We start from the raw sequence: 16,211 nt of genomic DNA, 5'->3' as shown, positions 1-16,211 counted from the left end.
TTGTTCATCCCCAGATTTGTGGGCTGTGAAACGTGTGCTCACCCTCCTCCTCAGGCTCCAGATAGACTGCCGAGGTGACCATCCTCATGGTGAGCAGTAGCCAGACAAAAACCAAACTGGCAGATGCCATCTTCCCTCTGCTTTCTGGTAGCTCAGCCACTCCACTACCTTTTGGCTCCTTCTCTGACACTCTGTGAATCTTCTGGGAGCTATTCACCACAGTCTGACACCAGAAAATGTAGTACCCCTCTCTTACTCCAGCCCCTTGAAAACTAATGAACTGCGGCCCTCCCTCAAGCCCTAAAAAACACCAGCTTGAATGATGCCCCCAACAACAATGAGATTCCACGCATGAATAGGGGGAACCGGGGGAGTCCAAGGTAACACGCATGTCACCGCCTACTGTGGCGACGTTCTCTTAGTAAACATCTTATGACCGTTTCTTACTACACAGACTAACAAGAAGTCTGGTAACCATGTAAAAAGGAACACCAGCACGAGGCTGTCCCTCTTTGTTGTCTGGACATTTTAAAATCTTTACAAGTACGGGAATCGCAGTCAGTCAGGTGAAAAGAAAACGCATTACAAGTCAAGGGCAATTCGCTAACAATGCCAAGTACCAGTGAGTGCATGTGTGTGGCAGAAGAGACCATAAAATACAAGAGAGGAATGATTATTTTAATCAGTTTAAGACAAGTAACATTTAATTAATCCACACGATTCTTAAGCTTGACCAGACGATTTTGAGGAATAGAAAAGAATGAGACAGTTGCTGTAAAGCACAAAACATCTTCACACAATTTTTACAAGTCTGATTTACAAGATTAGTTTCCAACAATCTGCACATTGTGCTTCTTTTTGTCTTGCAAATAAGATGGGCGCCATTGTTAGACCAAACTGTGTGGCTTTGTTTCAACAGTGAAATAACTTAAGGTCGATTGCCCGGCCGAAGAAATCCCGCGACAGTCTTTCACTTCAGTTGTAAAAGAGTAAAAGTGAGTTTATGTCAGAGGTGAGCACAAATCAATGGCGTCCTTCCTGCTTCATTTTTTTAACCACACAGTAAAAGGACGGCACAAAGAAATCTGGCAATAACAGGCGGACGACCCGTCACTCACAGACTTTTATTTCCTGAATGTTGTGAGAATGTCTCAAAGTGGTTCAGTCCATCTGGAGATACAGTGAAGTTGCACATAAATGAACACACCTGACTAAATGCGATAAACAAACACAGCTGAACAAGTTGGACCAGTAAGATACAACTATGACAAGTGATGCAAATGCATCAGCTCTAAATTGAGTTAAAATTCAACAAGTAAGAAATTTGTAGTCATCATCCATCAGAGATTTCTTAAAATAGTTTTTGGAAATTCATTTCATAACATCAGGATGCTTATATAAAAAAAGTGGAATGTGCAAAATTTGTCACCGCTGTGTAAATCGTGAACTCCCTTTTTCTCCTGTTTGCTTTACTTGGTATCCCTCTGTGAGGAGCCCAGTGCTGAGATTCACTCCAGAGGTTCAGTGTCTTCAGTGAACAGATCAGCCAAGTCAGCGACTGTCAGTACCGCAGCCTCCGAGTGCTTCATGGCTGTGCTGGTGTGACTGGAATCAAAAAGACTTTTATTGGTACTTTGACAACAGCGTATCCCCTGACCTCTTAAACTTGTATTTAAATACAAAAATAGCATCATTAAGAACTGACACGCACCTTTTTTCTGCCGTCTTCAGCATTGCTTGCATTCTCTCTTCAATTGTAGATTTGATGAGGAATCTGTGAACAAATGTTGGCCTGGTGGAGAGAGGAAACAAAAATGAGCATTTGTTTAGTTTTTTGTTCAGTAGAGGGTGGATAATTTAATATAAATATTATTTTGATAAAAGGATTAACAAATTCTCCACATTTGTCATTCCTTTGTCAGACTTTAACTGCTCCTAAATGAAAAAAAAAAAGTAATCTTAGTTGGATTTAATTTACATGCATTTGTGCATTCTGATGCAGATCTGTAACTAGAAGCAATGAATAATGATGTGTGTACAGCACTGACAGAGGTGTGCATGCTATATAAGTGCACTTTGGTCAAGAACTGCGTATCCCTGAGCACAGTGGTGAGTAAAAACAAAAAACTAATGAAATCAATTTCAGTGTATCCTGCTGAACTCTAAGTGCTTTATTTTCTGACATATTATAAGCTGCATAGTTGTGGATTTATAGTTTTATTAAATAACTGGAGGTTGCACTCGTATTAAACATGAATCTAAGAAAAAAAAATAAACTGCAGCTTTGAAGTCAATTCTCACAAGATGAGAAAAATGCAGAAGCTTCGTGTAGATGCAGCAACACATCTACACAAAGCTCTAAAGGACCCACAAAGTTATGCTGAAACTTCAGAGGTTTACTGACACACTTTACTGCCTGCTCCTTACTTGGTTTGGCCAATCCGGTGCACTCTGCCTATTGCCTGGAGCTCATGAGCAGGGTTGAGGATTGGTTCAACCAGCAGCACGTGTGTTGCTTCGATGATATTCAGCCCATTGGAGCCCGTGTGGAGAGGTAGAAGAAGAATGTTGATCTTCTCTTCGTACTTGAAGGAACTTAGATTCTCCTGGAAAACCACAATGAACAGTGCAATAATGAACAAATTACAGTCATATCTGTATCAAGAGATGCTTCGGTAATTCATTTATTTTAAGAAAAAAATGAGGATTCCCTGAAAATTTATACTGCAATTTAAATACTGTGTATTTTCAAATTCAAACAATTATTTAACGTGCCGATTTTATCCAGTTTCTCCTTTGTATTACACAAAAACATAGACAATGAATGTATTCATTAGTCTTTATATTGTATTTTACTACAGAAAAACCTTAATTGTTATTAAGTTTCTGCATATGAGAGGCAAGAATTCATCTCCAATTGATTAACCTCTTTGTTTGTTGGCAGTATAGCTCACACACAAACAAAAAAAAAAAAAACATGCGGCCCGGGGTAAAGGAAGAAATATTGAGTTTAGGGTTGGTGTGCTCTCAAGGGAGTGATCTCAGGTAAAAACAAAAAAACAAAAACAACCTCAAATGAAGAACAAGGTGTAGCAGTAAGCCGAACAGCTGTTTTAGCTGCTGGTGGTGGAGAATACACACCAAGGAAAACCTAGTAGGTAGGTATTTAGACAGTCCTTAGACAGGGGGGTTTACTGTAAATGTTTAATTCGATCATACAGTCTGTGGTATTTCAACAAAAAACAAAACAATACAAAAGTTAAAAAGCAGGGGTGTGTATTAAAAATTGTGGCGTTCATTATGTGTCAAATTCAAACCTGAAATTTGTGAATCCCGTTGATTTGAGAAAACTCCATGTTATTGTCAAACAAGGCCTTGGCGATGATGTCCAGGACACTCTGCCACTGTGCACAAGAGAAAAGGCAACAAAACAGGTCAGATCCAAACTCGATATCGCCAAAGTAAGTCTTGAAGAGTGCGGATAGTTAACTGTTACCGTGGAGAAGACGAGACATTTGGCCCCGGGGTTGGTCACTTGAATCTTCTTCAGAGTTCTCACAACTGCCTCCACTTTGGTAGAGTGACTTCCCTGACAACACAGGAAGAGGAACGTTGTCATGGCTGTGTTATACATTTATTTTTTTCTTTGAAAATGGGGTCGCTGGCTGACCTTGACTGGTATGTCTTGGTCCTGACTGGATGATTGGGTGGTGAACACGTAAGAGATTTCTGTGTGGGATGTAGTCTGCCTACAAATGGCACACTTGATGGCACGCCGCCTTGAGCCCACGCTGTACTGTTCCACAATGATAGCAATACACTCGTTACAGAAGCAGTGTCCACACGTCAGCACGGCCCACTGGAAAAGAGAGAAGAGCGAGATATTATTCTAAAGTATGACTAGCAGAGTATGGATAACTGTTTACATTAATTACAAACACTCGCTAACCACTTCATTAGGTACACCAGTTGAGCTGCTTATTAATACAAATATCTAATTAGGCAATCATGTGACAGCAACCTATTCCATTTAGGCAAGTAGACACGGTCAAGATGACCTGCTGAGGTTCAAACTGAGCTTCAGAATGGAGAAGAAAGCAGATTGTAGGTGGTTTGTTCGAAAATGCTAGACAGGCTGGTATGAATATTTCACAAACTGATGATCTACTGAGATGTTCCCACCAACCAAGATGTATAAGAAGTAGTGACTCTCACCTCCTGTCCCAGGGGCCGAGCACAAATGGGACACGGCTCTGGGTTCAGACCTCCAGTAGACTTGTCCTGCGACTGGATCAAGAAATGTATGTTGTTCAGAGTAAGCTCACATAATACATTTAGCTGGGGTAACATTATGAATTGTGTAATTACTATCACCTATAAAATTACCTTTTCCAGATTTGTGAGATACAAAAACTGGCCGAGCTTCTTTTGGAGCTGAGATTTTGCCACAGCTTGGTCGTTCAGAAGTTTGACTCTGTTCTGCTCCACCTGGGAGCAAAACAATCGAGAGGAGGGGTCAGGTAATGGAAAATATCAGGAAACTTTAAATTGAAAATATAAAGATCTATATTATATGTAGAAACCCACTGATCCAACAATAACATGAGAAAACTCGGGGACAGTGAAGAAACCCCCTCTTAAATCTCTGCAGACAGTTAGTCTATGAAGCAAAGTAACTCTGCAAAGAGCCAATCCTTTAACAGTCCTAATAACAAGTCAGTCATGTTGTCACAACTTGTATAAATTATCTTTTACCAGACTGTCATAAGCGTGCAGCTACGCTAAATGAGTGTCACTGTCTTTAACTCGCCTCGTGGGGCTCTATGATGTGCGGCAGTTTGGGCTTTGGTTCATCAGGCAGACGCACACGTAGCCTCTCGGTGGCCATACCCAGCTCATCGATGGCTGACACATGATTACGCAGCACCATCCAGTACTCGTGCAGCACCTGAGGACAAACACCAACACCAAAACAAAGACTTAAAAAAAGAATTTTTGTTAAACTGACTCCTCATAATACATATAATAATACCAAATGCCTATTGGAGCCCTACTGGAAAAATGCAGCTTTTTAAAAAAATAAAAGATGCTCTTGTTGTCGTTTGTCCTTGTAATGTTGTAAGTGTGCCTACAAACCTTGTACTCCTTCTTCCAATTCTCAAACAGTTCCATAAAAGTGTTTCCTTCCTCCACCAGGTCTGGGTCCATGCGTTTAAGTTTGGCAAAAGACAAGATGGCCTTCAAAGTGCGTTCTGTCTCACTGGCTGCCCACAGACCTCGGCTAGTGGTAGGGAGACGGTCGTCGACCAGCCCCTCTTCATCCTCGATCATTTCTTCAAAGATGGCTGTCTGACCTTTGACGCTGTGGAGGAATTTTACTGATTAACCACCGCTTGGTTATGTAATCTGATTAATGATGGATCTAAAAATACTGCTCTACTTACGTGTGAGAAAACAGCTTGGACTCGTAATCTATGAAAAGTTCATCCGCTTTGCAAAAAACACAGCTAGAAAATGACAAGACAGATATTAGGTAAAATAAGTTTCAGAGTATTTACAAAGAAGTGTTATGTAACACAAGGAAAAGCTGTCATATAACCTCCACATAACTTTATAAACTGAACATTTTAAGGTTTCTAACAGTGCTTGTACGAAGCTGCAAAATGCTGACGACATACTTGTTGAGTGGCAGTCGCATTGGCCTGAGATGACAAACTGTGGCCTCCTCTATAACTTCTTTCGAGGCCGGACCCTCAAGACTTTTCACTGCATCTTGCACGGTCTTTTGAGATTTCATCAGGTCCTGCATTTGCGTGGTGAGCAGAAACTGCAGACCATAGGCATCACGGAACCTGCAGGACACCAGACACTTGAAGCATCCTGGTCTTTTGATAAGTTCAAGGTAACTGCTTGCAACCACCATGCAACTACTCGGAAAAAGTGCTTACTTGTCTGCCATGGAGAGCTTGTGGGCTTGTTGTTTGTAGCTGGACGTCAGCTCATTCTTGATGCGGGACACCAGGTCGTCATCAGTGGAGCAGCGAACTGCCCTCTGAATAACATCCAGCCACCAGGGAGAGTTCAGCTTGACCTTGAGAAAGATAGATAATCATTAGTGATATTCAACTACTTTAACTGTTTGTGTAAGTAACGAGTAGAATGCCAATTATAGTGCCATTAGCTACATTTACCATTTTCTTTTTATTAAAATAATTTGATCAGTAAGCTCCAATTTCCTGCTATGCAGTTTTCTTTTTGCTGTGCTAATTTGTTGGAGTTCATTAACAGATCCAAATAAATGTCATTTTAAATACATTTCAAGTAAGTTCATTTTAGGAGCTGCAGAGGATGTATATAAAAAGGCAATCAATGCAGAAATTTTATGATCTTAAGATATTGGTTTTGCACTCCTAAACATCACTTATGTCTCTCTTTATATTTGTAATCTTTTCATAAAATATGTAATTTCCCAGAGTGTTAAGAAGTTCTCACTTTTCGCTTCAGCTCTTTTATGTTCTGCAGCACCGGCTGCAAAGCCTGCCGAGCATCCGCGACCTCAGAGTCGTATTTGGTCATGTAGTGCTGTCGCAGCTGCTCGGCCTACAGAGACAAGGAGAATGAAAAAACTGCAGTAGTAATTCTTAAAACACAGATTTGATTTAAAAAGAAGAAAAATAGATACATTCTGACAGTATAATATATATTTGTGAATCACCTCTTCATCTAGTCTGTCATCTCTGAGGGTAGGAGGAATCCCACGATGCTTTGCGCTTAGCAGCTCCATCAAGTTATGGGTAGCATGAAGCCTCTGTTTTACCACAATGGCAAGAGTAATAGAAAATTAATTATGTCAATACATTCTAAGAGCCAGAAACATAAAGATTTTAGCTTCTGGTTTTTAAGTCATGTGTTCCCTCAGTCTTTGTAGAGATGAAATGTATGAGGCCACATACCTGTAACGAATCAGTCTTCAGTCTGCCTTTGTGCTCTTCTGATGAACGGAGCACTTCTCTATACATCTCTGCTGCCTCTACAAACTCACCTGCAGGTGGCAAAGGAAATAGTCATCCTTAGTGCCACTTAAAATGTCCACTACATGTCAAGCAAACAAAGTTGGCTGCACAAATCACCTCAGTGCAGTAACAATAAACATATCGCTTTACTGAGACCAGCCTTAACAAAACATCCCGGTGCAAAAAGTGTCGGGAGACACAAAGATGGGATCATGGCCTCTGTTTTGTTTAAACTAATTCCCATGGGAAACTAAGAGCAAAGGGAGCAGATGTATAGAAGTGGGGATCTATACCTCTGATGATGTGGATTCCGGCCAAACCATTGAGTGCGCACACCAATTGTCTGTGAGCTTCTTCACACTCCACTCGACATTTCTTCTGCAGGGACTTCAGGAGCTCCTCCATTGTCATGGTGCTACAGAGAGGCAGGCAAACCTGCTTAACAAATCCTCCAGTGCAGATTACACAGAATGGGTCAGCTCTAAATAAACACCCCCAGCAACAAAAAGGTTGCTGGGGGGGCTTCAATCATCCTAATGTTGTGATCTAGTCCAGCTGGACTGTTAATTAACTGCTGCGGCTGCCTTTAATAAGACCTCATCTCATGCATAAGCATCTTGAGAACACAATACCTTTTCTGCAGAGGCAGGAACTCCCCCCTGACAGCCTGTGGATGGCAGCAGGCTTGGCGCAGCCTGAGCAGCGGGCACAGGATGGTATTGACGGTACGGCGGTCGAGGCTGCCGAGTTTCAGGCTCCAGTCTGAGATCTTCCTGAGGTTAACCAAAGCGTCTTGGGAGCAGACCTCGTGCTGACGGTGGTAGAAGTGACCCTCGACGGGCGAGAAGTGCAACCAGTGCACTTCCTCTGTCTGAGGCGGGATCTGAATCTGGAGAAAGATTAACAGGACCATCTAAGATGAGTACAAACATTCAAAAGAGAAAGCTTTAAGGATGTGTTTCATATGAAAAAAAATGGGTCAAACAAAATAGTTCTTCAGACAGTCTCAATGAAATCCAGGCCAACGATCAGAAAAATACTTTTAAAATCCTACCTGATCAATGACGTCTTTTTTAGCCGATCGCCATAATATCTGAGCGATCACATGGTACAGAGGTTCCGTATTTCCACGTCGATAGGGACGATAAAGAAGCTGGTGCCACCAGTGCTTCACCCAGTATGGGTCAACTCCCAGGAAAAGCACAAGGCCATACAAATCTACAGCAAAAAAAAAAAGTTTTAATTATTATTTTTTTTACTGCTGAAGAGACCAAAGACTGAAATCACAACCTTGACAGATTAATTACATCTGTGCATAGATTTAACAGTTTGCTTTATTATATTTTGGCATTTTCTCTGGCAGTGGCAGGTGAAGGCAGTGAAAACCTACACTTATTTTTATCTTTATATGCTACATAAAAAATTCAATTTGCATTCATACTCATAGTATTTCTTTTTTCTTCTGTGGTAACAGCTTCTTCACATTACCTTCTAAGCCTCTCTGGACTGGAGTGCCGCTGACACACCAGCGGTTAACAGACGCAAGACGTAGAGCCATCTCCGCAGCCTGATGGGATCAACGTCAGGTGGTCGCATAAACTACGTTTAAATAACAAAACAAAGTAAGATGCAACAAGAATTGAATGATCTCACCTTCGCAGTGGGGCATTCAACCATCTGAGCCTCATCCAGACAGATTCGCCACCACTCCACAGCTACCAGAGGACTGGGTATAGCCATGTAACGCTTCTGGTTGCGGAAGCGGCGGCCGTCTTTGCTGTTACTGTGGGGAATGTCAACGTAGTTGAGCTCAGAGCGCAGCACGTCGTAGGTGGTAATGACCACGTCCTGCTCGGCGAGCATGTGAGGCTGAATGAATCCATGTTTCTTCACACCCTGATAAACCTAAGAGGAATGTGAAAGGCAAAATAATTAGGCATGCTTAAACACAGATGAGAGAGAGAAGAGTGCGTGCTTTAACAAATTATAAAAGATGTGTAGTGCTTGCACAATGTTGTGTTGTTCCTGCTCCTGCGTCATCATTGCAACTGACGACTCGCACTGTTGTGATGGTACAGTAGTGTAACATGCAATGATTTAAGTGAGTGCATCATTTTCAGAGTACCTGAAAGTTGGAAGGTAGAGGGTGTATTTTAAACCAAACCCTGGTCTTTCTTAATCTTAACAAAACAGTTTTGTTACTTACATCTAACCAATCAGTTTTGTGCCTAAACTGAGCCAAACAACAACTGCAAATAATCAAAACCACCTTTTGGTTTTACTCAGGAAGCACATTTAAGATTTATTTTATTTTTATTTTAGACTTTAAGCATATTATATATGAGATACTACCAAGAGACTGATGTATGAATCTACTCTCTCACCAGCACTCGTAAGGAGGAGGACCTGATATGCTTGTTGATCTCCTCGACCCACTGGTGGCAGATGGAGCTCGGGGAAATTATGAGGGTGGCTCCTGTGGACACGGGTTTCATGGCTACCAGGCAGTGAGGGCAGTAGAAAGGTGTAGTTTCAAGGCTCTCTTCTTTATAGTTCACACAGTCTGCGTGCTGCCACAGCTGACAGTTCATACACTGGACGCGGGCCTTGTAGTCAATGATGCCGAGTTCACCACAGATGCACTCGAATCTGTAGTCAGGGGTGTTAAACGGGACGACAGACGCTCTGGTGGGGGTTTCCGTCTCCTTGTCATCATCGAGCTGTGAAGCTTCTCCTCTTTCTTCGGGGAGATCAGCTATTCTGCACATGTCTCGTGTATCTGAGTCACTTTTATCCTGAGAAACCTGTAATGGTGCTGTGGAAGAATCCAGCATGTCATCTGGCTGATCTGCTTTCTCATTCAGACTTTCATCCCACTCTGTCTTTGTTTCTGCTTCCTCTGAGACAGGGCAGTCAGATGTAGGGGTGCTCGGATCTCTCTGATCGTCTGAGAGAGAGTTTTGTAGAGCTGCCTCTGCCTTTTCTTTTGCTCGTCTCTGAAACATTTTCCTGGGCGTGCGCTCCGTGCTTCTCGAAGTCTTAAGAAAGACAAATGCAGACCAAACTCAGGCAATGCAATAAAGTCATATTTGTAGCATGAAACATTCATATTAGAAGTTCTTTATTCTTACAGACTTTGATGATCCTGCAAATGTTTTCTTCGTTTCTTTGTACTTCTTTCCCAGCTTGAACGACCCCGCCAAGCCCCGACCTTTGACCCGGTCAACCATGCCGTCATCTATGAGCTTTGTCAGCGTCTTCCTGATGTGGTTGCGGTTCTTGAGGAGGTCATAGCCATAAGTGGCTCGGATGTAGGTGAAGATGGCATTGACTGAGGCTCCCTTGCCAGATCTCATCTCCTTTATAGCAGTGAGTAGCATGACACGCACAGCTGGAGAAATATAAGTATCATTCAAAAAGGTGTGAAACTTCAGTGACTTATGCGGATTGTCTAAAAAGACTTGAGTGACATACTTGGGTAGGATATTTTAATTTTAGGCTGAGCTTCAGACTTGCAGCTGATAACTTTCTTTCTTTCTAGCGGAGGAGGAGGAACAAAGTAATTCACAGATTTTCCCTGCAAAGCCACGAGATTAAAAAAAAGAAATAAATCATAAACCATTGTATGATACATAAGATTTGATTACAAAGTTTAGGGAAGAAAAAAAATGTGGCATTCATCACAGTAGAGGTCTACTAACCACAGGGAGTGTGAGGGCCTCTTGTTCGAGGTCCTGCCGGGTATGAAACAAGATTAGAGCCAGAACTTCCACCGTCTTTCCAAGCCCCATCTCATCAGCCAGGATCCCACCAGGCCACTCAATGCCAGCCAGTGGAAATTCTCGAATTAAGCTAAAAATAAAAAAAAAAGAAACTAAATTCTAGTAGCTGCAGAACTATATCATACCTGAGAGTCACCTTAATGGGATAACAGCAAGTTTAAAGGTCAACTCATTCAAATTACACACGTTTTTTCCCACTGATGGTGTCCCTTCAGCCTGTTTTACTGTTGTGGTTTTAAGATAACAATTCTCCCATCAAGTTTTATGCTGTTGGTGCTTAACAAACAAAATAATAACACACACAACTTTTGTGATTTCAACTTAAATAGTAGTCCCCATAAAAACTGCTGACAGTGAGGCCTGTGGATTATATTGAGTTTAAGTGTAAACTGTTTGCAGAAAGATAAGATTCCCATCATCTTTATAATATTGAAAAGGCAGAAAATGTTTCCAAATGATCGGAACCTTTAACATGAGAATAACTATGTTCTTACCAGCCGATAAAAGGGTTGTAAAAGAGCTTTTTGCCGCACAAAGCGATCAACTCCCGCCAGAGGAAATGCAATGATTGTTCTGCAAAGAAACAGTAAATACTGAATATGATGCTTTTTGAGACAAACCACTGATATCAAAAATTCTTAAATTCAAAGGGATCTAACTTAATTCAATTAAAATTCCAGTTAAAGGTGCATGAGCTGTAGGGGAATGAACAGAGGCACCTTTACTTGAGTTGGTCCTGTATTTCTCTCTTCTCAGCATCCAGTTGACTGCTTGACTCTGATAGGGCCTGAGTACAGGAATAAGAGCCTTATGCTGAACGTCATAGGTCACCTTCTGGCTTTCTTCCTGGTGCATATGCCTGACATAATCGTAGAGCTCCTCAACATTTTGCCTCTCCAGGTCGGTATCACATTCTTCCTCCTCATTATCTACGACCTCTTTATGAAGAATAAGCAACAAAAACAAGTCAAGGTGAATTGGAAACCCTGTGCTGCTATAGTATGGTGTAAAGAACTTGGAGTCTGCTTACCAGGAATAATGAAATCGTAGAAATACTCCATTAACTTCTGCATCAGTTGGTTTGCTTTTTTGAGCCGAGCATTTCCCTCACTGAGGAATTCTGGCTTCCCGAGCCCAGTTTCCAGCAAACAAATCCCCACCTGCCAGACAGAGCCAGGAAAAAGATTAAATATAAAATAATGTTTAACAAAACTTGAACTGTTTGATGATTTGACTAAAGGAGCACAATTTTACTCCAGCCAAAGACAGCTGATTTAAAAAATATATGGTATTAAAAGCCGGGTAACTTCATGACCATTTATTAACAAAATCAAGCCTAAACATGGATCTTTGTGTCCCAGTAAAAGTACCTACATATACCTTGACTGAGTCGTCTTTTGCCTGGTGACAGAGCTGCACCACCCTCCTCTTCTGTAGCCAGTCGAGGTCCTCCAATGGGATCCTACGGAGGCTGCATTCTGCCGTACAAGTGTCTTCATCAGGACTGCACTGCACCCCTGAGCTCTCATCACAGCTGCTGTAACTGATGCAGAGTTGCTCACCCATCCTGTGAAACGTGAAAGCTCTCTGATCGCAGTCAGATGGGAGCCAGGCTGGCCTGACACTGAACTCCCCAATGAGTGCTTTCCAGATGTGGCTGAGCTTCAAAAGTGGAAACACAGTGAGCGCCAGGGAGGTAGAAGCAGCGGTGATGTCGGACGACGTGTTGGGAAGTTCTTCTGTAAACAGGACAGGGGTGCAGGCAGCCTCTGTGGCGCCCTCTGGAGGGGAGAGGAGGGTGCTACTAGGAGCTGGGTCCGCTGAAAGAATGGAACAAGTCGGTATCTCTTCATCTTCCTGGACTTCCTCATTCTTGCGGTCCTCCAACATGTTCCAGTTCAACCTCTTCTTAGCTTCTTCATCCACCCTCACAGGAGGGGCCCTCTTTCTTCGGCTACTCATGGTGAAGCTCTGCAAAGAGGGCAAATATTATGAAACGCTCACCAAAAAAAATAAACACAACGTCATTTATTTATTCATAACTACATCAGTAGCATATGCCAGATACTTATATTTATATTTGGTAGGCAGAGAGAAAATAGCCTTCCTGAGTTTCCCTGAACAATGTTGATTATTGCCTAATAATAAACAATAACTTAATCATAAAAACTTTCCGTCATACAGAGCATGGCTCCACAGTAAAGTGGTTTACTCATTCACCTAATAAGTGAAAGATCTATGGTTCGGTCTCCAGAGGAAACACAAATCCCTTTGGGGCATCCGGTTCAAAAAATCTGTCAAATTAAATATGCAGAGCTACAGAGTATGGCAACACCTGGTGAATAAGGGAGCAGCTGGAATATGCTTTTCTTTTACACAAACAAAATTAAGTAAAATCCAATTTTCCACTAACCAAACATTTTGTTTACCTATGTTGCCTTTTAGCCTATATCCCTCCTTAAATCATTACATTTTTACATGCACTTATGCAGGACTTAATATACTCTACTAGTACTCATGCATAATTCACATTTCAACTAAATCCATATTTATTTATTACTGTGCCCTGGTACAACCTTTTTAAGCTGACTTTATCAGATGACTTTTTCGGAAACTGTCCAGCTCCTGAGTGTGCACAGCATTAATCAACTGCTGGTAGATCCACAGCAAAAATAATGTTTCTACAAAGACTTTTATATTAATACTGTAGTATGTTTGTACATGCATGAATGCTTCTGTTCTCACAGCTAGAGCTTTGTGTCTAAGATGATCCTTTTAGAAGTAATATGTTGACATCATATAGAGTCCATCCAGCCATCCTCTTCCACTTATCCTTGTCAGGGTCGCGAGGGGCTGGAGCCTCTCCCAGCTACCACAGGGCAAGAGGCATCATACAGCGTCAAAAGTAGGAAAAACTGGAGTTTTAAAAAGTTTAACCTCTTGCATCCTTGGGATTACTTGTACATAAGCTTTCTTCATTTTTTTAAAAAACTTTTTTGTTTAAGACGAGCACCCATAATTGCAACAGTTAATTATAATAAGACCACTTCAACAACAGATTGTGGATATCCCTTGTGAGCAGTTATTATGAGGGTGGCAGCACCTGTGATGTTCAAGGCTGATCTCTTATTCAGCCACGCTATTTTGTTTGGGGAGAACTTGGGTCCTGTGCAACTTCAGCATACCCAAAATACTCTGACATTAAGACAAAGGAGAATCTGATGGATTAGAATTAAGTAACAAAGCTACCTTTAGCTGCTTCCCTATTCATGACAGTTTAATGCCACTTTTGGCAGCTTTTATGCTGATTGCCCTTCCTGACAAAACCCAAATGTATGTGTGTCTCTGACTGAGCCAGGAATCAATATTGATCATACGTAAGTATTTCATTAAATTGACGTTTAGTCCTCTGATGTAGGGTGGCATGATGGTGTGGTGGTTAGTGACATCACCTCACAGCAAGAACGTTCTGGGTTCAAATCCAGTCTGGATTCTGTGCGGAGTTTGTATTTACTCTGGCTTCCCCCCCATTGTCCAAAGATCTCCCTTACGTTACTTGGTGAATGTGAGTCTGTCTCTGTGTTAACCCTAAAATAATGTGGCAATCTGTTATACCCTGCTTCTCACCATATGAATAGTATAGACAATCATTCTGTACAATACAATAATTATAGTTCTACAATTGTTTATTAATACTCAAAATTGTATATCTACAATCTGTATAGTTTCATATTTTTAACCATATTTATATCCTTTTCATAGCCTTACATAGCTTGTAAACTCACTATAGTCTGTACATACTTATAGTTATAGCATATTCATAACATACCTTCATACCGTGTACATTGTAACATACCTATAATAGTTCCATATTCTGTAATATATCTATATTATTGCTAAAGCACTTTCTGGATGGATGCAAACTGCTTTTCATTGCCTTGTACTTGTGACATTTGCAATGACAATAAAGTTGAATTCTATTCCATGACAGCTGGGATAATCTCCAGAACTTGATAAGTTGAAGAAAGTGGATGGACAAATTGAATTCAAGGGCTGTTCCAATAATGGTGAGGCCGTTCTCCAGAGAACAATAGGTGGTGATACCATGAATGTTGATTTCTAATCTAGAAAATGACCTTAACGTGTCCACTTATTTAGGTTGGCACCATAAGCTACTATGTTGATGTTGATCCCAGGTAGAAGTGATCTGCCTTTGTAGTACAGAAAACTGAGGGTTGACCCTGAAGTTTCCTGGTTAAGATGAAACCCTGCTTCACAGTAAAGGCCTCTTATGGGATACAACAGACTTCTTATTTACCAACGGGTCAACAAGGCTCATATTGGAAGATAGCATATCAATGGAAGCAGCATGTGAGGTACTTACTGTGCTATTAAACTATCAAAGCGAATGAGACATATCCCACAAGACAACCTGTCAGAGTTTAAGTTTGCATCCACAGCTGGAGCCTGTCACTTCACCTACATTGTATCTGTGTTTACCTCTTATGGCTCAGGCTACATGCACTGCTAGCTGGCTAACTTATACATCTTCTACACGACGGCTTACAAATAGCAGTTTTAAAATTAGCTCCTTCCCTGCGGGGAGAGTTTATCCTCTGAGAATTCAGTCAGCAGCGAAACCATCAGCACACAACAGTCTGTGGTATAAACAGTGTTACACAATGAGAGCACTTTCGCACAGCGCGCCACATTTCATCCCCTGACTGCAAACAAGCAAATTAAAAAGGTAAAAGAAAAAAAGCATATTTACTTGTCGGGTCTGCCTCAAACTGCTCCTGTTAATACAGCACGACGAGAAACCGATTCATGTTGAAGCAGCTCCACACAATCCGGCTGAACCGCAGTACAGTTCATCTACGGACATCAATGTTGACGTCCGCCATTTTTAAATGCAGGAAATGACGTCAAAGCAGGGGAACCTGTCAGATTAAGTTTATCTAACACAAAAACAAAAAAAAAAGTTTATCTAACACAAATTTCTATGACTCAAAACTTACAACAGATTAAATGATTTGCTCCAAATGATTGTTTTTTGTCTTTCTTTTTGCATTTCTTTACATTTTTTTCATGGTTATATATATATTGCCAATATCAGACAAAAACAGACAAAAACTGAGTTTGTGTTCGAGTCTAATGAGTTTAAAAGTCAATATTTGTATATGACCACCTTTATTCTTCAACTCAGCCTGAACTCTTTCTTCTTTTCAGTTTTCTTGTCATCTCTTCTACTACCACTACTTCATTAACATTGATGTCCAGGGTCTTGGGAAGGCCAGTCCATGACTGATAGGCTCTATTGCATGTTTTTTTTTCCAGCTGTGGTTATATTGCATTGGCAGTGTGTTTAAAAATAATTATCATGCTGAAAAATTAAGCAGTTGCCAATAAGATGCTT

At 41.2% G+C, this 16,211-nt stretch overlaps 1 protein-coding gene across 1 annotated transcript; it reads right to left on the bottom strand.

Annotated features, from left to right (window-relative positions):
* Nucleotides 1–657: 657 nt before the first annotated feature.
* Nucleotides 658–15,723, bottom strand: shprh (SNF2 histone linker PHD RING helicase). The gene is made up of 30 exons (XM_040042410.1): nt 15,567–15,723; nt 12,176–12,766; nt 11,826–11,955; nt 11,515–11,733; nt 11,290–11,368; nt 10,715–10,865; nt 10,488–10,590; nt 10,145–10,404; nt 9,398–10,051; nt 8,667–8,918; nt 8,502–8,580; nt 8,068–8,231; nt 7,646–7,902; nt 7,307–7,428; nt 6,954–7,042; nt 6,716–6,808; nt 6,493–6,600; nt 5,949–6,091; nt 5,679–5,852; nt 5,445–5,507; nt 5,137–5,362; nt 4,811–4,948; nt 4,387–4,488; nt 4,216–4,287; nt 3,671–3,859; nt 3,497–3,589; nt 3,318–3,404; nt 2,428–2,606; nt 1,712–1,792; nt 658–1,605 (listed from the first exon to the last, which is right to left on the bottom strand). The coding sequence occupies exons 2-30, from the start codon at nt 12,755–12,757 to the stop codon at nt 1,509–1,511; spliced, it is 4,986 nt and encodes a 1,661-aa protein (XP_039898344.1). The 5' UTR covers nt 12,758–12,766; nt 15,567–15,723; the 3' UTR covers nt 658–1,508.
* Nucleotides 15,724–16,211: the final 488 nt, after the last annotated feature.

Source organism: Simochromis diagramma, unplaced genomic scaffold (genome assembly GCF_900408965.1).
Source record: "Simochromis diagramma unplaced genomic scaffold, fSimDia1.1 OVJJ01000304.1, whole genome shotgun sequence".
Taxonomy (NCBI): Eukaryota; Metazoa; Chordata; class Actinopteri; order Cichliformes; family Cichlidae; genus Simochromis; species Simochromis diagramma.
Note: the sequence above shows the minus strand (reverse complement) of the source record. Positions and strands in the feature narration are given on the sequence as shown.

What these genes read in the sequence shown, in the direction of transcription:
- shprh (XM_040042410.1), bottom strand. Translation starts at nt 12,757, where the DNA reads ATGAGTAGCCGAAGAAAGAGGGCCCCTCCTGTGAGGGTGGATGAAGAA. An exon ending in AATGTCTCGTCTTCTCCACG is followed by an intron (nt 3,405 to 3,496) that starts GTAACAGTTAAC and finishes TCTTGTGCACAG; the next exon opens with TGGCAGAGTGTCCTGGACAT. An exon ending in ACGGGATTCACAAATTTCAG is followed by an intron (nt 2,607 to 3,317) that starts GTTTGAATTTGA and finishes GTGGTTTTCCAG; the next exon opens with GAGAATCTAAGTTCCTTCAA.